Source organism: Stomoxys calcitrans, chromosome 3 (genome assembly GCF_963082655.1).
Source record: "Stomoxys calcitrans chromosome 3, idStoCalc2.1, whole genome shotgun sequence".
Lineage (NCBI taxonomy): Eukaryota > Metazoa > Arthropoda > Insecta > Diptera > Muscidae > Stomoxys > Stomoxys calcitrans.
This window is the reverse complement of record NC_081554.1, coordinates 24,388,557-24,415,317: the sequence shown is the minus strand read 5'-3', so window position 1 is coordinate 24,415,317 and position 26,761 is coordinate 24,388,557. Positions and strand designations below refer to the sequence as shown.

The 26,761-nt window shown below is 39.9% G+C and overlaps 1 protein-coding gene across 1 annotated transcript in view; it reads right to left on the bottom strand.

Annotated features, from left to right (window-relative positions):
* The window catches only part of LOC106088611 (carboxypeptidase N subunit 2), a 202,906-nt gene that overhangs the window by 17,690 nt on the left and 158,455 nt on the right, over positions 1-26,761 (bottom strand). The window contains exons 5-10 of the mRNA XM_059365083.1: positions 26,106-26,249; positions 25,926-26,030; positions 25,696-25,822; positions 25,165-25,361; positions 14,077-14,232; positions 259-405 (exon numbers count right to left, since the gene is read on the bottom strand). Of these exons, the coding sequence (XP_059221066.1) occupies positions 259-405; positions 14,077-14,232; positions 25,165-25,361; positions 25,696-25,822; positions 25,926-26,030; positions 26,106-26,249 (876 nt within the window). The remainder of the gene's footprint in view (positions 1-258; positions 406-14,076; positions 14,233-25,164; positions 25,362-25,695; positions 25,823-25,925; positions 26,031-26,105; positions 26,250-26,761) is intronic.

Below are 26,761 nucleotides of genomic sequence, written 5' to 3'. Positions count from 1 at the left end.
TCCGTCCGTCTGTCCGTCCGTCCGTCTGTTCGTCCGTCCGTCCGTCCGTCTGTCCGTCCGTCTGTCCGTCCGTCTGTCCGTCCGTCCGTCTGTCTGTCGAAAGCACGCTAACTTTCGAAGGAGTAAAGCTAGCCGCTTGAAATTTTGCACATTTAAGCTCTTAGCGAGTATATAAAGTTTGAAACACATATTTCTTTCTTGTTCAATGGGTGCATTATCTTCTTAAGAAAATAGCCAATGAGTTCAAAACCAACTTACCTGTCTGACAACATCTATCAGTTTGCCCATATGGCATTCATCACATATTAAGGGATTATTATCAAGTCGTACATTACGAATAGCTTGTATGCGCAACACAAGTTCCTCATTTATTCCGTGTAGTTGGTTACGTGAGAGGTCCAAGAACTGAAAGGAAAGAAAATGAGAATGGATTTATGATTAAAAATTGTCTCTATTGAAAGCTTTTGTGACTATAACACAGAGCAAATACAAATTATTAATGCACTGTTAAAGACCAGGGGTGCGTATGAGTACAATAATTAATTATTGGCAAAATCATACGCCACCTTGTACCGCTATATTCCATATCAAAATACTGCCACAATAATATTCTCTTAAAAACAACACCAAAAGAACACACACACACAACAAAACAACAGCAAGGCTAAATATCTCGAATATCTAAGAAAAGTTATAGTGGATTTTTTCTTCTTTTTTTTTAAGATTTAAATTTTTTAATTTTTTTTCCTCTATGAGTTTCTTTCGTTTTTTCCTCCAAATTTAATTGTCATTCCATGGCCTCTTGCTTGAAGTGGATTTCCAGCCATCAACCATTTATCCATTTCAAGAAAAACTTCAATGAAATGTGAAAATTTATTTTATTTCTCTTGTCAAGGACAGCACAAATAAACGAGTAAAAAAAATCTCACAATGAAAAGAGGAGAATTTAAATTGTTTGTGGTCTGGTCTGGATAAACATTCTTTATTGCCGCAACAATAATGCCAACATCAGTCCTTGTGATAAGAGTTGGTCATTATCAATCCAGTCAAAGCAATATGTGCGTCTGGTGCTGCTGGACAACAATGATGCTGCGAGACCCAACCACCAAGCCAGCGGCTGTAACAACAACCAACAAAATACAGATCGTACTGAAATCTTGTGTAACTTCCCTGTCTCTTGTCTTACACTCCTCCCTACTGGTAGGGGTACGAAATATTTGGGTTTATGTGTCTGCAGTGTAAAGAAGTGCAATGCAAGCGTAAGCATGGTGGAAGAGGGAGATGTATGTTTGCTTTTAGCAGTCATAAAATTTATTGCTTGCATTCATACCACTGCCAGTGCCATTCCTAGAAGCAGTAGTATCTCGAATACAACGCTGAAAATTTTGTATGTGTGCGCAACCCTAGAATGAGTGGTATCTTCAACTGGATAGTAGGTTTGCAATAAAACGAATTATTCAGAAAGTGTTATAAACGAAAAAAGGAAAATGGCAAATTTTCAGAGAATATCGCCTTGAGAAGCTGAATTGAGATTTTTCTCATATTAATGAGTGCTGGCTGAATCGAATTTTAAAAGGGAATTGTATTTCGTTTGTAGAATCCGAATGGCTGGAAGCTCAGTGGCAACTCCTTGCAGATAAACAGCATAAGGGAGGAGCGTCACAAGCCGATATGTTATACGCTCCGGTGGCTTACAGTTTTACTCGTTTGGTGCTTATTATAAAATATTTCCTACTGATATGGCAGCAGATATTTAGTGATGGGTAAACAATATTCGACCTGGCCCTCAAAATTAACACTTCTTTTTCTGTGGGTTTTTTTCCATGAACCACAATAAACTATGTTGGAATATAAGGCAAACATACACATATATCTTGGTCATTCATGTGACGGCGAACAACAGTAGCAACAAACAAAAACAGACAACAGCTGTAAGCACTTGTATTTCCTGTTGGCTTTTCAGCTTTTCGCCAAAACCCAAAGTGAGCCGCAAAAAAATAAAAGATGAAATGGGATAATTTTGTTGAAGTTGCATAAAAACTTTGATATACGAGGTTAGTAACAAGGAGCACCATTAATAAAATAAACCACAAATTAATGCGGTTTAAGTTTAAAAAAATTAAGTTCAAGGACCATGTTTGCCTCTCTGTTCGTCTGGTGAAATCATGATAGCTTTAATACAAATAAAGCTGTCGCCCTGGAATTTTAAATAGATATGTTTTATAGATGGAGGTGTTTTGAGGGCTTTACAAATGGGCTTTGCTTGACTGAGTACCCAACCCCTAAGGTGTGTTCAATTGAAAAACAGTTTTGGTCTATTGAGAAACTTAAGCTCGAGAAAAAAAAACGGGAAAGAGGTGAGTCTGTACACGACGTATCAAGCGATAGAAGCAGATTTTTATAAGCAAAGTTTATCATATATCCATCCCCGATACATAATTGGTCCGCTTCCTTATAGTGTCTACCGAGTTATTCAGCTTGCCAATAACACAGCTAGCCGTCCATTCAATGTGTTTCAGGAGACCCCTAAGAGGTATATTAACATTCAGGTTGCTAACAAGATAATCACCTCCGTCGTATTGGAAGTACCCTAAAATTTGATTCCTCAATCAGATTAATTTAGAACAATCAGTCAATCAGTTTTTCTCTAGGTTAAGGACTTCGCTTTATACCATGTCCGTTAGACCTCACCCCTTGGCTAAGGGAGATGTACTCTGTTTGTATTAACAGTTTGTATATATCTGTTGGATAGTGAGACGCAAAGGTCTTCTCATTCGGAACTCAGGGAAACCGCACCATATGAAGGCAAACAATGTTCGCCCTATTAGTCTGCTTTTCTTTATGATGATGACCCTAGGGAACTTTGGGAACGCATAATTCTTTGAAATGGTGATAGCAGAGGTGTCATCAAGATCATGTGCAATATTTCAAGCCCCTAGGTAGTCCGAGCGCCTCATGAAAGGGACCTGAATTATGTCAACTCGGTATTTCGAAAAATTGTCCGGCTGCCAAATCTTCATTTGCGGCCCGATTTCAATATTCTTTTCTTGTTGGATAGTGGTAAAAAAATTAAAAAACAAGTAAAAAGAGTTAAGTTCGGCCGGGGCGAACTTTGGATACCCACCACCTCGGGTATATATGTGAACCACATTTCGTCAAAATCCAGTGAAAAATGCATACCTTATGTCCCATAGCAGTTATATCGAAATATTGGGTTGCCTAAAAAGTAATTGCGGATTTTTTAAAAAGAAAGAAAATGCATTTTTAATAAAACTTAGAATGAACTTTAATCAAATATATAATTGCCATTATACGATTGACCAATTCTGGTCGCTTCTCCTTGATGGCTGTATTCAATTTGTCCAATTGTTGACAGTAAACATCCGAATTAATCGTTTGGTTCCTTGGAAGCAGCTCAAAATATACCACACCCTTCCAATCCCACCAAACAGACAGCATAACCTTCTTTTGGTGGATATCAGCCTTTGAAGTGGTTTGAGCTGGTTCACCATGCTTGGACCATGATCGTTTTCGACTAACGTTGTTGTAAACAATCCATTTTTCATCTCCAGTTATGATTCGTTTTAAAAACGGATCGAATTCATTGCGTTTAAGGTGCATATCACAAGCGTTGATTCGGTTTGTTAAATGAATTTCTTTCAATACATGTGGTACCCAAATATCAAGCGTTTTCACCAGTCCAAGACTTTTTATGTGATAATGAACGGTTGATTTTGGTATATTTAACTTCTCTTCTATGTCACGCTCAGTTACATGACGATCCAATTCGATTAATGCTTAAAATTTGCTTAAAATTTGTCAACGCCGAGTATATGAAAAATCAGCAATTACTTTTTGGGCAACCCAATATATTCCGATTTGGTCCAAATACTAATATGTATAGTACCTATATCTAAAAATAAACCGATCTGAACCATATACAACACGCATGTCGGTAAGCCTAATATAAGTCACTGTGTCAAGTTTCAGTTAAATCGGATTTTAAATGTGCCTTTTATGGGGCCAAAACCTTAAATCGAGAGATCGGTCTATACGGCAGCTATATCCAAATCTGAACCGATCAGGGCCAAATAGAAGAAAGATGTCGAAGGGCCTAAAGCAACTCACTGTCCCAAATTTCAGCAAAATCGGATAATAAATGCGGATTTAATGGGCCTACGACCCCAAATCTGAGGATCGGTCTATATAGCAGCTATATCCTAATTTGGACCGATCTGGGGCAAATTGACGAAGTGTATGGAAGGGCCCATTGCAACTCACTGTCCCAAATTTCCGCAAAATCAGATAACACTGTCCCAAATTTCAGCGAAATCGTATAATAAATGCGGCTTTAATGGGCCTAAGACACAAAATCTGATGTCCGGTCTATATAGCAGCTTTATCCAAATCTCGACCGATCTGGGCGAAATAAAGGAAGAATTTCGAAGGGTCTAACACAACTCACTGTCCCAAATTTCAGCAAAATCGGATAATAAATATGGCTTTTATGGGACTGAGACCCTAAATCGGCGGATCGGTCTATATGGTAGCTATATCCAAATTTGGACCGATCAGGGCCAAATTGACGAAGGATGTCGAAGGGCCCAGCACAATTCACTGCCCCGAATTTCATCAAAATCGGATAATAACTGTGGCTTTTGTGGGCCTTAGACCTTAAATCGGAAGATCGGTCTATATGGCAGCTATATCCAAATCTGGACCGATCTGAGCCAAATTGACAAAGGATATCGAAGGGCCTAACGCAACTCACTGTCCCAAATTTCAACAAAATCGGATAATAAATGTGGCTTTTATGGGCCTAAGACCTTAAATCGGCGGATCGGTCTATATGGGGGCTATATCAAGATATAGTCCGATATAGCCCATCTTCGAACTTAACCTGCTTATGGACAAAAAAAGAATCTGTGCAAAGTTTCAGCTCAATATCTCTATTTTTAAAGACTGTAGCGTGATTTCAACAGACAGACGGACAGACGGACGGACATGGCTAGATCGTCTTAGATTTTTACGCTTATCAAGAATATATATACTTTATAGGGTCGGAAATGGATATTTCGATGTGTTGTAAACGGAATGACATAATGAATATACCCCCATCCTTCGGTGGTGGGTATAAAAAGAATAATGATATCTTAATTCCTTTTTTTATACCCGCCACCGTAGGATAGGGGGTATATTCATTAAGTCTTTCCGTTTGCACATCATCGACATCAGTTTCCGACCCTACAAAGTATATATATTTCGGATCGTCGTAAAATTGTTGTTATCACTCTAGAGCCTTCAAAAATTGAGATATTTGGTTTTATCCATATGTGTAAACGAAGTAAAAAACAGGTAAAAAGGCGTTAAGTTCGTTCCGGCCGATATATATTTAAACCACCTTTCGTCATAATCCGATTGTTCACCTGATTTGGCAGAAATTTCGCCAAAGACTTCTATTCTGATTTCCAATATCTGTATCAAGTATGAACCGATTCACGGATTTGTCTTCTCATCTACAAACATACATTTTCACTTCATGAATTTCAGTATCCATGCTAAGCATTATTGGAGGCCACCGTGGCGCAGAGAATTCGAATCATAGAGAGAACAACAGAAACAATTTTCAGAGGTGGTCATCCCCCCATAATGCTGGCAACATTTGTGAGATACTATGCCGCATTAAAACTTTTCCCCCACGCGGACTCGGCTTTAAAAAGTAGGACCCTTATCATTGAGTTAAAAATTTGAGAAGTGTGCTCCAGTTCTTTAGTGGAATGTTCATTGCCAAATTTGCATTTTGCTAAATATTATCCAAATCGGTCTACAAACTGATTTAGCTCCCATATAAACCGATCCACATTTTTGACTTTTTGAGCTCCTAGAGTCCTCTATGAGTCATCACACATGCTATCATTCGTCGCACCGATTTTGCATAAGTGAGCTTGTATTCCTATATGTACCGCTATGGTACCAAAAGCTAATCCGACCTGTTTCTTACTTCCTTTCAGTAATAGCTTCGTCCCCTCACAATCCGTATAACCCCAAAGGATTATCGCCGTCTTACCGACTGTTTCACTGTTCCACAGTGTTACATTTGTCGCCCATGCCCTTAACTCGGGCTGCATCTACCCGAAACGCTTTGGGTTAACCAAGTTTATTGACACCAGTCCTCTGGCCTTTGCCGCCAAATCGTCTGACTTTTATTCCCAAAACACTGCAAGACTGTTCGTGCAAGACACTGCAAGACTGTTCGTGCCCTTACCCTCCAGGTTGTTATTGCCCTTATAGCCATTTTTCTTTCCAAAAAAAGTGTGTTGATTAGGAGGGGATAACCATCACTGAAAATAGTGTTTTTCTGATGTTCTTGACAGGATGTGAGGCCAGTTATTCAGCGTTATAGGTGGACATGCAAAAATTTACTTGTTATACCCTACACCACTACTGTGGTACAGGGTTTTATAACGTAGTGCGTTTGTTTGTAACATGCAAAAGAAAGAGAGATAGACCCATTGATAAGTATACCGATCGACTCAGAATCACTTTCTGATTCGATTTAGCTGTGCCCGCCTGTCTGTCTGTCCGTCGTACAGGTCGCAATTTTCATTCGGTCGTTTTCAAGTTTGGTATGGGCATGTTTTTCGGCCTAGAGGCAAGGCGTATTGAAATTGGAAAAAATCGGATCAGATTTGGATATAGCTTCCATATATATGTTTGTCCGATTTGCAGTAATAATGCAATAAAATGGTCACTTGTAAACCGATTCTCTCGAAATTTGACAGGAAGGATTTTCTTGTGACTCTAGATACTACTGGTGAATTTCAAAAAAATTGGTTCAGGTTTGGATACAGCTCCCATATATATGTTTGTCCGATTTGGAGTAATACAACAATAAAAAGGTCATTTGTTGACCGATTCTCTCGAAATTCGACTGGAAGGATTTTCTTATGACTCTCAATGTTATTGGTGAATTTCATAGCAATCGGCTCAGATTTGGATATAGCTCCCATATATATGTTCGTCCGATTTGCAGTAATAATGCAGTAAAAAGGTCATTTGTTGACCGATTATCTCGAAATTTGACAGGAAGGATTTTCTTATGTCTCTTAATTTTATCGGTAATTTTCATAGAAATCGTTTCAGATTTGGATATAGCTCCCATATATATGTTCGTTCGATTTGCTGTAATAATGCAATAAAATGGTCTTTTGTTAACCGATTCTGTCGAAATTTAGCAGGAAGGATTTTCTTAAGTCTCTCAATTTTATCGGTAAATTTCATAGACATCGGCTCAGATTTGGATATAGCTCCCATATATATGTTCGTCCGATTTGGAGTAATACGGCAATAAAATGGTCATTTCTTAGCCGATTCTCTCAAAATTTACCACGAAGGATTTTCTTATGTCTCTCAATTTTATCGGTAAATTTCATAGAAATCGGTTCAGATTTGGATATAGCTCCCAATATATGTTCGTTCGATTTGCTGTAATAATGCAATAAAATGGTCTTTTGTTAACCGATTCTGTCGAAATTTCGCAGGAAGGAATTTTCTTATGACTCCCAATATTATTGGTGAATTTCATCGAAATCGGCTCAGATTTGGATATAGCTTCCTTATGTATGTTCGTCCGATTTCCAATAGTACATCAATAAAATGGCCGATTCTCTCGAAATTCGACTGGAAGGATTTTCTTATGACTTTCAATATTATTGGTGAATTTCATAGAAATCGGCTCAGATTTGGATATAGCTGCCATATATATGTTCGTCCGATTTGGAGTAATACGGCAATAAAATTATCATTTGTTAAACGATTCTCTTGAAATTTGGTAGGAAGGATTTTCTTATGACTCCCGATATTAGTGGTGAATTTCATTGAAATCGTTTCAGATTTAGATGTAGCTCTCATGTATATATATATATATATATATCGCCTGATTTTCACTCCTAGACTTACTGCAACCGCATTTTTTTTCCAATCTTCCCAATATTTTGTACAAAGATTTTCTCGATGATATCCATAAAGTTTGGTCGAAATCGGTTCAGATTTGGATGTAGCTCCCATGTATTTGTTCGGCAGATTTTGGATCATTTGTTGTCATTTTTCAACCGTAGATATATTGGGTTGCCCAAAAAGTAATTGCGGATTTTTCAAAAGAAAGTAAATGCATTTTTAATAAAACTTAGAATGAACTTTAATCAAATATACTTTTTTTACACTTTTTTCTAAAGCAAGCTAAAAGTAACAGCTGATAACTGACAGAAGAAAGAATGCAATTACAGAGTCACAAGCTGTGAAAAAATTTGTCAACGCCGACTATATGAAAAATCCGCAATTACTTTTTGGGCAACCCAATATTTGCTTTGCTCGAAATTTAATACAGGAATTTTAATAATCTTTCTGGATACATTCGCCGACGTCCATCAAAATTGGTTCAGAATAAGATGTAAAATGCAAATTTTGCCCATTTACATTCCACTAAGGAACAGGGGCAAACTTCTCACATATCAATGAGTGCAGTCCGATTCAAGTTTTAAGCTCAATTATAAGGGCCTCCTTTTAATAGCCGAGTCCGAACGGTGTGTCGCAGTGCAACACCTCTTTGGAGAGAAGTTTTTCATGGCATTGTAGCTCACAAATGTTGCCAGCATTTGGGGGGGAAAAAAACCACCGCTGAAAATTTTTTTCTGATGGTCTCGCCAGGATACGAACCCAGGCTTTCGGCGTCATAGGCGGACATGCTAACCTCTGCGCTAGGGTGGACTCAGAATTAGATGTAGTCCCCCTTTTGTGTTTATAGGGTAGGTGTAGGGTATTATAAAGTCGGCATCGTCCGACTTTTGCCTTTCCTTACTGGTTTTAATTTCTTTTAAACTGTTTGAAATTCTTAACTCATACCATGCATTGGACTGTTGAGGCCTTACAAGCTGCGATTTTTATTGCATTTGGCTGAAATTTTGCGTTCTGTTATGAATTATAACAACTTTGCCAAGTACGGTCCAAATCTGTCTATAACCAGATATAGCTCCCATATTTTAGCAGAATCCATTGTGGCGGGTTCCCAAGATTCGGCCCGGTCGAACTTAGCCCGCTGTTACTTGATTTTATTTAAATTAAATTTTCCATAACTGCACACTACCCCACAATCAATTCATACACATTTTTTTTTGTCGCAAACTTGCAATGTTTGGACTTCTCTACCACATTTGAGGGCGAAAGAAGCATATGTTGAACTATTGTGGCTGGTTGCATCCTTTTATTTTATTTTGAAAACTGCATTTGTTTGATATCTCCGGCTTTTTTTTTTGGGCCCAATGTTTGTTTGTATGCTGCACTTAATACATTTCGCAAAGGACGTATTTTTATTTGCGACTGACCAACACAGACACAATGAAAGAAAAAAAGAAACGAACAACCATAAAGTTATCACACAGCACATCCTTCAGAGCAAAACTATAGAAATAACATTGCATTGTTGTTTGCCTCATGGTCATACATTCTAAGTCTGTAGCAAATAGTCGAATGTGTACCTTACATATCCTGCCATCATCATCATCAGAAAAGCAAAAAAAAAAAACCAAGGAAAACATAAAATCAGGCAGAGATGAAGTTTGTATATCCCCTTCTAGCTAATGGGCTATATAAATGAAGAACATATTTGAGTTCTTACAAAATGTCTCAAAAATGTTTAGGCTCTTAATCACTACGTTGTTATACTTCAACCAGGCTATATGATGTTTCTTGTAACGATTTTTGTTCTGTAGTGTAGGGTATAAGACAACGTTCCTTTATTTGATACTCCCCACACAACAAATCCCTGATGGTCAAATATATTCCATAGATTTAATCGCAATCGATTTTTTTCAGAAAAATCTAAAATGTCACTTAACCTACATTTGCTTGTTAGCCCTACAATGGAATATGACGTTTACATGCAACCATATCCCCATACTACCCTTCTCCCCCGCATATGCTCACTGGTCGTCCTTTTGTATGCTTTGATGGCTTTGTACTACTTCTGTATTTGTGGTGCTTGATTGTGTAAGTATTTGCAGACAGTTTTCCAAATAATGTTGACAATTGGTTAAGTCTTCGTTTTTGTGTGTGTGGCATCATCTTTGGCATTGTCTGCATGCCATTGTATGTATGTATGTGTGTATGTTCCATTGGATGTGGAGTAGTACAAAGCACATGACATATATCAAAAGCTCGAAATCAATTTGGTAGCAAGTAAAGGATGAAAAGGAAGATGAGCAGAGACATGGAAGAAGAAATTAAATTAAACCCATATTCTCGATTTGTTTGTTCGTCTAATCCCTTGAAGCCATGCTAAATCTTTTGTTCAATATTTAAATACACTCGAATTCCAATTTCACATTGGAGAGCTTTAAGCATAGCAAAGAATGTACAACAACTATACTTAAATGTATGGGACATTGTAGGCATTCAGCATGGTTGCAAGGAATTTTCACAAAGGACGATTTGACACAGACTGTAAACACAAAGACTTTGCTGACAAAGCTTGATGTCTTGAATGCAAGGTGGACAAGGATTGGTTAATTTAATTTCTTGTATAAAACTATACTTAGGTGAACATGCATTTTATTAAATGAAAATATTGAAAGGCTACCATGTACAACAGAAACCGGTTTGAAAGGATATTTCAAATAGCAAGATCACGAAAAATTATCATTTGCAGTCATTTTCAATACGATTTTTATATCCACCACCATAGAACTGGAGGTACATTCGGTTGGTCATTCCGTTTGTACACAATCAAAAATTCATTTCCGAGAGTTATAAGAAAATCCTTACTGCCAAATTTCGAGAGAATCGGCTAACAAATGACCATTTTATTGCTGTATTATTGGAAATCGGACGAATATATATATGGGAGCTATATCCAAATCTGAGCGGATTTCTATGAAATTCACCAGAAATATTGAGAGTCATAAGAAAATCCTTCCTACTAAATTTAAAGAGAATCGGTCAACAAATGACCATTTTATTTCCCATATTACTCCAAATCGGTCGAACATTTATATGGGAGCTATATCCAAATTTGAACCGATTTCTATGAAATTTATCTGTAAGATCGGGAGTCACAAGGAAATCCTTCCTACCAAATTTTAAAAGAATCGGTCAACAAATGACCATATTATTGCCGTATTACTCCAAATCGGACGAACATATATCTGGGAGCTATATCCAAATTTAACCTGATTTCTATGAAATTTACCTGTAGTATCGGAAGTTAGAACGAAATCCTTCCTGCCAAATTTCGAGAGAATTGGTTAACAAATGACCATTTTATTGCCGTATTACTCCAAATCGGACGAATATATATATGAGAGCTATATCCAAATCTTAGCCGATTTCTATGAAACTCACCAATAATATTGAGAGTCACAAGAAAATCCTTCCTGTCAAATTTCGAGAGAATCGGTCAACAAATGACCATTTTATTAATGTATTACTGCAAATCGGACGAACATATATATGGGAGCTATATCCAAATCTGAACCGATTTGTTCCAATTTCAATTGGCTTCGCCTCTAGGCCGGAAGACATGCCCATACCAAATTTTAAGACGATCGGATGAAAATTTCGACCAATAGTCTGAAATTTTCATCCGACCAATAGTCTGAACAGACGGACGGACAGACGGACGGACAGACGGACGGACAGGCAGACAGACGGATACACAGACGGGCAGACAGACGAAAAGACGGACAGACAGACGGATAGACAGACAGACAGACAGACAGCCGGACAGACAGACAGATGGACACACACGCAGACGGACACACAGACGGACACACAGACAGACGGACAGACACACGGACAATCAGCCGGAAAGACGGACAGACAGACGGAAAGACGGACAGACAGACGGACAGACAGACAGGCAGACGGACAGGCAGAGGGACAGACAGACGGACAGACAGACGGACAGACAGACGGACAGACAGACGGACAGACAGACAGACAGACAGATGGACAGACAGACACACATACAGACGGACAGACAGACGGACAAACTGACGGAAAGACGGACATACAGACGGACAGACAGACGGACAGACAGACGGAAAGACGGACAGACAGACGGACAGACAGACAGACGGACAGAAAAACGGATAGACAGACGGACAGACAGACGGACAGACAGACGGACAGATAGACGGACAGACAGACGGGCAGACAGACGGACATACAGAAAGACAGACAGACAGACGGACAGACGGATAGACAGGCGGACAGACAGACGGACAGACAGACGGACAGACAGACAGACGGACAGAAAGACGGACAGACAGACGGACAGACAGACGGACAGACGGACAGACAGATGGACAGACAGACGGACACACAGACGGACACACAGACGGACAGACAGACGGAAAGACGGACAGACAGACGGACAGACAGACAGACGGACAGACAGACGGACAGACAGACGGACAGACAGACGGACAGACAGACGGACTGACAGACGGACTGACAGACGGGCATAGCTAAATCAAATCAGAAGATGATTCTGAGTCAATCGGTATACTTATAAGTTAGTCTATCCTTCTTCCTTCTGGGTATTACAAACAAATGCACTAAGTTATAATACCCTGTACCACAGTAGTGGTGTAGGGTATAAATATCCTGCACAACAGTGGTGGTGTAGGGTACAAATTAACATACGCCCCGCTTACTTTTGGTTATTAAAACTTGCCCTTCTGTACAAATATCTTGTCGAATATTTGGCCAATTTAAATTTATGATTTTATTGTCAATCTTTGTAACCCTAATCATAACTTAACAACTATTTTACGAGTGAAACCACTAAAAGTCCAAGTACAATCATTAAATCTTTAATCAAACTAGATTTCATTTTAATTACCAATATCTTTGTGGAAATTCTTTTATTGATTTTATTTTGTGTTTATATATATCTCCAATTCAAGGTTAGTGTTCCCCAAAATGACTTTTCCTCCAACATGTGGCATTTTGAACCATAAATATTTCATTTATGTGGCATATCTCGGACGACCTTGTCTTTTAGGCAAGAAAACAAAAAAATGCAAAAGCTAAAACAACCAAAAATGGATGAATGAATTGAAACCAGAAATCATTTTAGGTTTTTATGTCCTTTGAATTCATAATTTGAGCTGTGTGTTTTCTGTGTAAAGCTATTTATGGCCATTTCAATTCAGCATTTTGTGTGTGAGTGTGTGTGTGTGTGCTGGTGTTGGTGAGTTAGTATGTGCATGTCTCTGGGTCATATTTTCTGGAAAAGCGTAGAGATTTTAATGGCAAAATCCACTCGGAACCAAGGGAGCGAGAGGAAACACCAAACGGATAACTGCCATATTGGAACATATTTTCACATTTTTCAAATATTTTTATGATTGCATTTTATGGCTGGACCATTTTGTCGCTGCTTTTATACTCTACATAGTAGGGAGCATAGTGTATGGCATACTAGATTTGTTGGGCTGTTTGTAACATAGGAAAATAAATTTCAAAGGCACCTAGGACGCGTTAGTGTGGAATATCTGTCTGTCTGTCCTTCCATTCGCTACACAGTGGTCAAAATAAAAATTTGAGGAACAAAAATTCTGAATTAATTGAAGGCAAATTTCATATTCGATTTTGCGGAAATTTAAAATAATGAGTTGTCCATCGAACTGTGATGTCTCACATTTTGTAAATTTGTTGCACTGGAGGCCAAGCCTCTTTTTAGATATCAAAAATTATTTTGCCCATTATTCCTTCCCGACCAATTACTATGTTCAGTTTTCACACCAGCTTCATTAGAAAGGATTATACAATGTTACTCCTGCTGAAGGGTATACAAGATTCCGTCCAACTGAACTTACTGTCCAACACATACAGTGTGAATGCCTGCGGTTACCATATTCACACATACACACACCCACATTGCCATAAACATATTCCGAAAGCCACTCCACCTATTTATGACAGTATTCGTCATCCGCCAACGTTCTATGATTATTCTTATGTTTTTAGGTTTTGTGTGTGTGTATGTGTGGCCTTGGGCAAGAGTGAATTACTTACCTCCAATTCCTGGCAGGGCTCTATGACTTGCAGAGACAGGACATCCAAATGATTGCCGGATATATTCAAATAACGGAGATGTTTAAATGGATTTAGCAAGCCAACGGGCAATATATTCATATCGGCAATCGAGAGATGTGTCAGGTGCGGCAAAAGCTATAAAATGTGGAATAGAGCAAAAATAGCAAAAATATCGATAAAAGTAAAGAAGTGAAAATGTAATGCAATGGTAATAATAATAATAATAATATTATTATTATGATTGTTGCTAGCTGGTTTCACATATGCAGCAGAATAATAAGCCAAGGGGGAACAAGGGATCAAGTTAAAGGTGTTTTTTTTTTTTTTGATAAGTTATTAGGAAATTTTCTATTGGGGGAAGGCTTGGCATGTGTGGGAGTTTTTATATGGACTAAAATTATTGGTTGTCAGTGCCTTCCCTTAAATCAAGCAAACGATTTCTTTATTGAGAACCGAATCGAGAGATGAGGGCATTGGGATGACAGTAGAAGTGAGCGATGGCCTTGCTTAGCTCACAAGCAGACCGAGAAAGCGATTCGGTGCACCACGAAAGAGACAGAGGAGTATATACCGGCAGCGTAATCGGGCGAAAGTGCAGGATGCTGGAAGGGATGGAACTGACATTCCAAGCACTTCTACGGAAACTGGAAAAATAATCAGATCTCCCAAAGAGCATAACACTGCTAAAATATTGAAGAAAAAAAATAGCTCCCCGCTTTCAAGTACTTTGGGAAAACCAAGCCAGCCATTCCGCAATGGAGACTCCAGACAGTGTCCTGCGAAGGTAGACAAAGTTGGAACAGGAACGAAGGAAGCGCACACGGCCCCTTAGGCTTCATGGAGGACTGTGACTTCCAAAAGAAGGCCATAGCCATCATGGAAGGGGAAGATGGTCGCTGAGAATGGTAAGGAGCAGCCCTCTTATGCCAGAGTGGAAAGGAAGCACAAAAGAGATGAGCTGACTTATGCAGTCATCATTATCGGCTGTGCATCCAGTAGGATTCCACCAGATCATCGATGCCATGTGGAGAATCTGGTTAACGATCGGATTTTTGAACATTTGTGGAACTCTGTAGAGGGTCCACCCATACAAATGATGAGCTCCGAGTTTAGAGGGGACATCTTTACGCTGCGTTTTGCATCGGCGGAATGTATTGATACTGTCAAACAGCGGTATTCACGCTCCCTGGGAGGGCCCAAAGCACGACCTGGTGAGAAAGATGGATATCCCCCAGCTTAACAAGGCTACGGTCTTCATTAAGGGATGGGACGGTAAATTTGCGACGGAACGCATATTGGGATTCTTGGGCAAGCAAAATTAAGGTTTGGTCGCAGAGAAGTGGGAGGTCTTTCACAGGGAGGAGAAGGAGGAAGGAGACTCAATGCAACCCAACGGACAGGTAGCCGATGATGGTACCATCACCTACTTCCAAGAAGCCCATTGGCAAAAATTCTAGCATTGAAACACCAGGTAGTACAGGGAATGGAAACCCAATAAAGCTTAACGAACAGGGACCCGACGATGGAACCATTACCGACTTTATAAAAAATTGGAAGACTAGACTAGGCAATGAACCTAAAACGATGACATCAGGCAGTGCAGTGACAGGAAAGTTAATGCTGTCTAAAGAACAGGGAGCCGGCTAGACCAAGAGGTCTCAATGTTAACCCAGAGAAGACTGAAATATGCCTGTTCCCGAGGAAGACGAAGGTGGGAGAATTTAACGCACCACGTTTCCTCAATAAGACGATTTCGATATCTGACAAGGTCAAATACTTAGGTGTGATCTTGCACAGGAAAGTGAATTGGAAGCGTATTGAGAAGGCTCACAGATGTTGGGCACTACACTGTAGATGGGCTGTAGGCACGAAATGGGGCCATGAATCCTAGGATAGTCCACTGGCTCTACAGGAGCGTGTTTAGACCAATACTTATTTACGCCTCTGTAGTTTGGTGGAATGCTGTGGAGAAAATGTGCAACATAAGGACCACACAACAAGTTGAGAGAACATGTTGTCTTGGAATAGGCGAAGCGATGAGGACCACGCCCATGGCAGTGGAGACTATTCAAGATATCCCACCCATTGACATACAGATTAAGTGTGAGGCAGCCACTGCGGCTATGATGGGAGAATGGGTTGAGGATGAGAGCAGCTCATACCATGGCGGTATAATCTAGGCGACGATAGGAACCCTGGAAGGAAGGGAAATGGTTTCCGATCGGATACCTGAGATAAACCTTGAGGTCGAGGGCAAGGCACAGCTGCCAGCGGCACAGTCTTGGATTGACGGAACCCTAGTATTGCCATCTGGAAGATCATGTTACACGGATGATCAATGCTAGAGGACAGATTGGGCCTGGGGGTTTACATTGAGAACCCAGGGACTGAGATCTGTTTTAGACTGCCAGACCATAATACGGTCCTGCAGGCGGAGATCCAGACGATGACGGAATGCATGAGGTGGTGTGGTGCTAACGCGAGGACGTCGAGTGTGATCATCTTTACGGACAGTTAAACTGCTCTAAGGGCAATAAAACCCAGGACGGTAAGGTCACGAATAGTCTTGCATTGTAGGAAGAAGATTTACTCCTTCTCTGAAGGTGCCGCAATCCGCATCGTTTGCGTGCCGGGCCATAACGGTGTAAGGGGGATGAAAGGGCAGACGATTTGGCGGTGAAGCCCAAAGGACTGCCGTCAAGCAACTTGTTTAAGACGAAGTTTTTCGGGACGACGCAGATAGTGAGATAGTGAGACGACGTCGTCTCCAGATAGTGAGACGACGAGGCTATTACTGAAATGAAATAAGAAAGAGGTCAGTATAGGTATTGGTATCATAACGGGACACATAGAACTACGAGCTCACTTAAGTAAAATAAAATGCCATTGACCGGCTTTCACGTCAGGTGGGGACACAATACCAGACATGAACCAATTTAGGGGCGAGACATGGAAAACAGTTGAGAATTTTGTAAGTAGCACGGAATTCCTAACATAGATTTTCTTTTTCGAGGTTACTTTTTATTTTAGTATTTAGATGGCACGACAAGCCGATTACTGGATTAGGTGGATAGTATGGAGCGGATTAATATCCGCGCCCTCTTTTCAACCAAACCTAAGTTCATTTGAGTAAATTTTTAACAGAATCCATGGTGGTGGGTTCCCAAGATTTGGCCAGGCCGAACTAAGCACATTTCTACATGCTTTTCATTCAGGCACTAGAAGAGCCGAGAGGTTTGTGTGAAGAATTCATTGAAACTTCTACCTACCTATCCTAACCATCCGAGACTTCTTTTACCCCACTCAAGTTCTAATTGAGTATTCTTAATCTAATGCACCTCATGAGTCCTTATAAAAGTTAACACAACTGCATCAAAATTTGTGTAATTTGTTTATTTTGATAATCAATTCTCTGAATTGATGTCATTCTACTTTACAATTAATTTTACCAATTAAGGTTAAAATTTATTTCCCTCAATTCATGTTGAATTGCATTCTTAAAGATTCCCATGAAATTCCTGCACATCCTTTTGGGCATTATAATGAAATTATTTTCCCTATGAATTCATATAACCCAATTATTAGTTAACTTTGAACTTATTTTACCTTGTCAATGCATAAGTGATTCGAAACTTGTTATTGGTATCAATGGTAATGACTACTTCGTTCTTTGTGATCTAAAACTTAATTAGCAAAATGAATTTTGATTAAATAATAAATTTATTTTGTTATTTATTTATCATTGGTATTTTGCTCAACAATATTTGTAACTTTTAATAATAGCATAAGAAAATTCTGAATTTCAGACATTTACTTTATTATACCCTCCACCATAAGATGGGGGGTATACTAATTTCGTCATTCTGTTTGTAACTACTCGAAATATCGTCTGAGACCCCATAAAGTATATAACTTCCGAAGGAGTAAAGCTAGCCGCTTGAAATTTTGCACAAATACTTCTTATTAGTGTAGGTCGGTTGGTATTGTAAATGGGCCATATCGGTCCATGTTTTGATATAGCTGCCATAAAAACCGATCTTGGGTCTTGACTTCTTGAGCCTCTAGAGTGCGCAATTCTTATCCGATTAGGATGAAATTTTGCACGACGTGTTTTGTTATGACATCCAACAACTGTGCCAAGTATGGTTAAAATCGGTCCATAACCTGATATAGCTGCCATATAAACCGATCTTGGATCTTGACTTCTTGAGCCTCTAGAGTGCGCAATTCTTATCCGATTGGAATGAAATTTTGCACGACGTGTTTTGTTACGATATCCAATAACTGTGCCAAGTATGGTTTAAATCGGTTCACCTGATATAACCTGATATAGCTGCCATATAGCTGCCATAACCTGATATAGCTGCCATATAAACCGATCTGGGGTTTTGACTTCTTGAGCCTCTAGAGTGCGCAATTCGTATCCGATTGGAATGAAATTTTGCACGACGTGTTTTGTTACGATATCCAACAACTGTGCCAAGTATGGTTCAAATAGGTCCATAACCTTATATAGCTGTTAATAAACCGATCTTGGGTCTTGACTTCTTGAGCCTCTAGAGGGCGCAATTCTTATCCAATTTGAATGAATTTTGGCACGTAGTATTTTGTTATGATATCCAACAACTGTGCCAAATATGGTTCAAATCGGTTCATAACCTGATATAGCTGCCATATAAACCGATCTGGGATCTTGACTTCTTGAGCCTCTAGAGGTCGCAATTATTATCCGATTTGCCTGAAATTTTGTACGACGGATTCTCTCATGACCATTAACATACGTGTTTATTATGGTCTGAATCGGTTTATAGCCCGATATAGCTCCCATATAAATCGATCTCTCTATTTTACTTCTTGAGCCCACAAAGGGCGCAATTCTTATTCGAATTGGCTGACATTTTACACAGGTCTCCAACATATAATTAAATTGTGGTCCGAACCGGACCATATCTTGATATTGTTTTAATAGCAGAGCAACTCTTTTCTTATATCCTTTTTTTGCCTAAGAAGAGATGCCGGAAAAGAACTCGACAAATGCGATCCATGGTGGAGGGTATATAAGATTCGGCCCGGCCGAACTTAGCACGCTTTTACTTGTTTCCAATTAGAGTTGACCACAATAACAATAATAGTGTTCATTTCCAGCCTATCTTGTTGTACACGAGTATCTAGCCTCTTTTCATGTGCCTCACAATAATGAGCATAATGAAGCATATCTTAAGGCTGATACAATCCCAGAGAACGCTCTAATGGCACACTTGTAGGTAACGTGGACAGATAGAGGCAGTGGCATGTGTCATTGTAAAGTGCTTTTCATAAAATCCACTCTACTCATTGCATATATAAAATGGCACATAAACGGTAGCAAGGATAATTGCTTTAAATGAGGAGTCAATTCGTTTATGTCCTAAATGGCATTTGTGATTCTCCTTTCTGGGGCACCCAAAAGACAATTTTGTATGTATGTGAGATAGAGATAGACTCATAGACAGACCTGAATGGCAAGAATATTTCTTTTGGTATTTGAATGTTTTTGGATTTTGATTTTTGGCATCCTTCATATGGTATCAGAGTTTGTTTGGCAATATGTCAAAGAGCAGAACTTGAGATTCTATGATTGTTTATAAACTCGACAAGGAGGCCACCGTGGCGCAGAGGTTAACATGTCCGCCTGTGACTAATGCTGGTTACATTTGGGAGGTATTCTGTCATGTTAAAACTTTTCTACCAAATGGTATCGCTATGCGGCACGCCCTTCGTACTGGGCATAAAAGGGAGCCCCCTTATCATTGAGCATAAATTTTAACAGGACTACACTCATGGATATGAGAAAAGTATTCCCTGTTCCTAAGTGGCAAGAAATATATGACTAGCTGAAGCGGGCCTGCTCCGCTGCGCCTTCTTTTACTTTATATGGAACAAAATTATCCTTTGAATAATTATTTTCAACTATTAAGGAGCTTTTAGTGAAATACCATGCTACGAAAATAATGTATGTATATCGCAAAAGCGTAACAATGTAAATGCCTTTATCTGTATTCCATATGATCTTTACTGGTCTATGAATTAGGTCAGAGGGTAATGTCATTAACGTTTGAATGTTATTATACACCAGTATTAAGTCTTTATTTCGGCTCGATATTGTCATGATGTCCGAATTAGGGGTGTTTTCGGAGGTGAGATGGTCCCTTAGACTCTTGGTCCAGAAAAAATATCAGCGTCGTGCTCTTCTTCAATTGAGTCCCATATTGACATGGTTGGTAAATATGCCCGATTTAAGGGTGTTTTGCGGAAGAGGTGCGAACCCCAGAAACTTGGTCCCACATTTGGATACCAAATTCGTATTCTACTCCCAAATACCTCTCAGTTGAGTCCCATATTGCCAAGGTCGGTAAATATATCCCATTTAAGGGTGTTTTGGGGGTTGGGGTGGTCCCCAACAAACACTAAGTCCGACAATTGAATATCAGATACGTTTTCTACTCTTAAGTACCTTTCATTTGAGTCCCATATTGTCATGATTGGTGTATATATATATATTTGGTAGGTTTTGCGGGTAGGGCTGTCCCCCTAGGTACCCCATCCGAAATTTGGATATAGAATTTTTATTTTTAGGTTACTATAAGAGAGCACACAAAATTTCGCTTAAATCGCACCATCCATCACCGAGATCTGGAGTTTCTGAAAATTAGGGTAAGGGGGAGGGTCCGCCCCCCCCCCCCCCCCCCCCCCCCCCCCCCCCTTCAGGTATCAAATATCGGTTCAGCCGTTTTTGAGTCTATAAAGAACACACAAACAAGCAAACCGACAAACAAATATAAATTGATTTTGGTACCCGCCACCGTAGGATAGGGGGTATATTCATTCAATCATTCCGTTTGCAAAACATCGAAGTATCAATTTCCGACCCTACAAAGTATATATATATATCGGATCGTCGCAAAATTCTAAGACGATTTAACGATGTCCGTGTGTCTGTCCGTCCGTAATCGCTCTACAGCCTTCAAAAATTGACATATTGAGCTGAAGGTTGGCACAGATTCGTCTTTTTGACGCACGCTGGTTAATGTCTTGAACGGGCCAAATCGGACCATATTTGGATATAGCTGCTATATAGACCGATTTTCCGATAAAGGGTCTAATGCCCATAAAAACTTTTTTTCCGATTTTGGTGAAATTTAAAACAGTGAGTGGCTTAAGGCTTCCCGACAATTGACTCAAATATGGTTCAGATCGGTCCATATTTATATATAGCTGCCATAAAGACCGATCTGCCGATAAAGGGTCTGAAGCCCATAAAAGCTTTATTTTTTATCCGATTTTGTTGGAATTTGAAACACAAAATTCAACAGTGACTTATATTTATTAGACCACTCAATGTCCGTGCCGAATTTGGGTGCATAAATTATCCAATTTTCACCAAATTGTGGCCGAACTTAATGCCTTTTTACATGATTTTTAAACACTGGGGAATTCGCTCGCGGAACCAGAATCCAACAGTTTTTGTTTGTGGAGACTGAGACAGGAAAACAATGCAATCAACATGAGTGAAACAGATTTTAAAGTTCACGACGCTATCTTTGTAAGTGGTTGGTCTACTGGGTTTACTCTAGGTATTGGGTCGTCAGCTGCGTGGGGAGTATCCTAGTGACTTGTGGTGACAGTTCGTTGATCTTCTCGGCGATAATTGCCTGTATCGCAGCTTGAAAGACCTTTCGTCGATCATTACTATTCGTTGGATGGCTGCTGTACAAGTCCTCCGTTCATGGAATTGTTGCAGTTCCTTCATCAGGAATTTATTTATCCTCACCAGCTCCTCCTTGCTGTGTTCACTTACCGGTATATATTTGTCCTGGGAACTCGCCCTCGTTCCCAAAGTGACAACGCGTTTCAGAATCGGCATGGGAGGATCGGTAGCCTCTGATGATGTTAACAGATGTGTAACGCTGGGTCAGTTGGGCGAGATCAGCCAGATTACTGGGACCTCGCACGTTAGGGCTGCGCAAATAATGTGACAGGTAAAACGATCTCCAACTCACATACGAGAAAATCGCAATGGTTTTTGATGCTGAGTATATCTGATGAAGGGACCCATCATCTTAAATGATGACCATTTCTAAAACACTGCTCTCGCCGCTGTCCTCAATTAACGTTGGCTAATAAAACTGGATTTCTGGAGCGTATAGCTCGCACCTTAGGCCTACGCAAATGATGCTCGTATTACGCTATAGGCAGAAGAATATCTTCGTTTGAAGACGGAAGGGCAGGAAATTCGATCTCCAACTCTCATACGCGGAAAATCACAGTGGTTTTGGTGAGCAGTATACCTGCTGAAGGAATCCATCCGTTAAATTAATACCCATTTCTAAGACAGTAATCTCGCTGGTGTCCTCAATTGACGTAGAGTATCGTTGGCTAAAAAAACCTCTGGTGGCACCTGTATCGATGCTGACTAGCCGCACATGTCCGGCAATTCGGATCGTGGCCACCACGCGGATGAGCTCAAAACTCAACGATGTGCCTGAACTTGCGGTTCCGCCGGTTCTTGTTTTCCGATTGGCTTCAGCAGCAATGTATGGTTGGGTTTCCGTGTCGCCCATAGATGAGGCAGAATATAACAGTACACTTGCGACAATATGCCATTCCTCCACGCATTGCCTACAGGCGGTTTCGGGATTATGAACTTTTTTAGTATATCTGTCTGTGTTGCTCTCTAGGCGCCGATGGGGGTTTCAGAATTCCTTCGAGATACTTGGAGGCCACCGTAGCGCAGAGGTTAGCATGTGCGCCTATGACGCTGAACGGCTGGGTTCGAATCTAGGCGTGACCATCAGAAAAAATTTCCAGCGGTGGTTTTCCCCCCCCTAATACTGTCAACATTTGTGAGGTACTATGCCATGTGAAACTTCTCTCCAAAGAGGTGTCGCACTGCGGCACGCCGTTCGGACTCGGCTATAAAAAGGAGGCCCCTCATCATTGAGCTTAAAATTGAATCGGACTGCAATCATTGATATGTGAGAAGTTTGCCCCTGTTCCGTAGTGGAATGTTGATGGGCAAAATTTGCATTTACTCAGCCATCTTCAGTAGATCTTCGGGCAATCGGAAGTCTTTTCTGCAAATGTACCACCGCTTCCCCGAAAGGGCATTGTGGAAGATTCACACGACCTGTAATACTGTGCCGCATGAGTTACTGCCTAACGAGAAAAAATTCCTTGAAGGTTTTCGGCGTTTTCGATTTCGTTGACGGATCTTGTCCTCCTGGTTCCCGTAAAATCTCGCCGGAAAAAAACTTGAATATATCGTTTTGGAATGCATTCCAGGTTGCCCACACCCTTCCATAATTTAGATATCATCTAAGTGCTTCCCCTGAATGAACCTTAGGCATCAGGATTAGGAGCTGGTTGGCCGGTATCCAATATATGGGTTGCCCAAAAAGTAATTGCGGATTTTTCATATAGTCGGCGTTGACAAATTTTTTCACAGCTTGTGACTCTGTAATTGCATTCTTTCTTCTGTCAGTTATCAGCTGTTACTTTTAGCTTGCTTTAGAAAAAAAGTGTAAAAAAAGTATATTTGATTAAAGTTCATTCTAAGTTTTATCAAAAATGCATTTACTTTCTTTTAAAAAATCCGCAATTACTTTTTGGGCAACCCAATACTTTGGCTGGTTCAGTCAGTCTATCGAAAAATTCAGATATCTACGTTACTTCTTGGTATCACATTCCCCACTTATGAACCTGGTCAGCCACCAGTCTAATTTCCATATGAACTCTAGTTATAGTGCCCGACCTGGTTAGCTCCGTTCACGTCTAAGAGAAAAGCGTCTTGCATATCTTCACTGCACTGGGTACCACTTGTAAAGAGGTCGTGGAAGATTTGGCTTCCCCTGTATATTTCGTGATCAGTAGTTCCAAACACATAGTCAACGTAAGGCATGTCCTTCTATGACGCTAAACACCTGGGTTCGAATCCTGGCCAGAACATCTGAAGAAATTTTTTTGCGGTGGTTTTTCCTTCTTGTAAAAATTTCCCCCCCAAGAGTTATCGCACTGCGGTAAGCCGTTCAGACTTGGCTATAAAAAAAAGGTCCCTTATCATTGAGCGTAAACTTGAGTCGGACCGCACACATGTGACAAGTCTGCCCCTGTTACAGTTCCCGACACGGGAATCGTTGATCTCTGTGCAGCCTTTTCTGCTGCTCTTCTATCGTTCTTAGAGTCTCGCATTCAAACTCCGTTAAGTAATTAATGATCTCATTTTTTCATAGGTTGTATGCCCAACGGACTTGTATGCTTTCGGCTATCGTTGGTGTGTCCACGGTAAGACTGTGTTAGTACCGCAATAAAGACACCGGAAGTTGTTGATCTCTGTTATATGGTGTTGTGTGTGCGGGTAGCGTGTAATTCTTGAAGCGGCTGGCTTATGGTGATTAATCAGAAATATGGCCAGCCTTTTCTGCTGTTCTCTTATAGTTCCTAGAGTCTCGCATTCCAACTCCGTTAACTAATAAATGAGCTCATCTTTTCGTAGGTTGTAGACCCAACGGACTTGTATGCTTTCGGCTATCGTTGGGGGTGTTCATGGTAAGACTGTGTTATAACCTTGGTAGTACCGATCGAACTGAGCTCGATCAGTTTTTTTTCCATATGTCAACAAACTCTGCTCGGGCGCCAGTTACACTGCTTCCCAGTGACTCTTACATGGTCTTCCCTAAACTTACCCAACATTCGGCTGTTACTTCCGCGATATCTTCCGCGATATCTATCTGGAACCATATTTGAATTTCCGAATTTGCCAAAGCGAAAATTGTGTCATTTTGAATATTCATACTTTATTTGTCCCCCTTAAAACATCCTTAAACTTTTCCATTATGGTAACGCACACACATACAAGGTTTTCTTATAGCTGACAGAATTTTTCAGCCGGATATCTGTTGTTGCACAGAATGAACAAAAGGAAAGAGGATTTTTGGGAGTGGAGGTTGGGGTGGGGAATATGCTATGCTCTGCTACTTACTGCTGTTGATGGTTTTGGCTTTTAGCTTTTGTCCTCTCTACTATACTTACGTCAAATGTCTCTCGCATTTCAAGAAGATTCATATGCACATTGCCACTTATATTCAAAGTTTGCAAATGGCTAAGACGCCTCACTGACTGCGGTTCTAAACGCACCAATTTGTTATACGACAAATCCAGAAAAGTCAAATTAGTCAAACTTAGAAATGAATCGCTGGGAACTTTGGCCAAACGATTGTAGGACAAATCTAGGGGAAAAAAATGATATGAGAAAAATGATAGGAAAATGACGATAAGATGCGGTAAGTAAATTTGTTGGCTTGTGAGCTTAGGGGTTCAAAAGCCAAAAACAAAAAAGAAACCAGATATGATGGAATCTGCAACACAACCGCAACCAGCACCAGATCCAGCAAAAACGGAAATTTGGATGTAGAAAAAAAAACGTCACACAAAAAATCATTTAAAAGTTGAGCAAAACTCAAAATGATTACTTATGCGGAAACTTTGTGTCAACATTCCCATCTCGCTGAAGGCAGGGTGAGTGCAGTGCGCATGCAGAGGAGCAGTGAGGCCATAACTTACCCAAATGCTGTAGATTTTTCTGCGAACGAAATAGTTCATCGACAACCACGGACAATTGATTACCATCCAGCAAAAGTTTCCTCAAATGTTTGATGTCACGAAATTCATCTTTGTCGAGAAATTTGAACTAGAAAGAAAAACGATTTGGAAAAATAAATGGCCAACGAACATTTAAGCATTAAAAATCAAGCACATTTTGGTTTCGTTTTTGCTCTTTTTAGATTTCATACCTCATTTCTTCCCAAATCGAGCTCATTTAGCTGCGGCAATAAATTGTACAATTGGGGATTGATTTTTTTCAATTGACAGTTGCGACATTTGAATATTTTCAATTGCTGCCAACGAAAACGAAAAAAAAGAAAGGAAATATGAGAATTAAGAACATTTTGCATAATGGTTTGACAACTTACGGGCACATCACGAAACACATCCGGTGGCAGCTCCTGTAAAGGATTACCGCTTAGATCCAAGTATTTCAATTTGCTCAGCATGAAAAATATGCGCTGCACCAATTCCCCTATTGAGTTGTCAGCCAAATTGAGACGTCTGAGATCCTGAAATTAAATTAAAGCAAAAAGAGGGATTACATAGGGAAGAATTTGTATTGAATTGATATTTAAATGAAAAGCAAAAGAACGTAACAAATAAAATTTGCAACAAGATACGTCCTTTATATGATGGTTAGTTTAAAAAGCTGTCAGCTTCTTCTAAGAAATTCCGAGGCCGAATAGATGAAAGTCTGCTGCAAAATGTTTACCGTTTAGTAGATTCTGAGATGGACAAACTGATTTTTAACCCCCCATCGAAGGATGGGGGTATTTTCGTTGTGTCATTTCGTTCGCCATGTGTCGAAATATCCATTTACCGAACTTGGTCATCGCAAAAATATAAGACCTAGTCCGTTCGCCTGTCCGCCTGTTAAAATCACTGAAAAAATATTAAAAATAAGGATATTGATCTGAAACTTTGCACTTGATTCAAGTTCGACCATATTCGGAAATGTCTGGTATGTAGACCATTTTCACGTTCTAAAATTTTGATTCCATCTCAGGCGTAGATATAACCC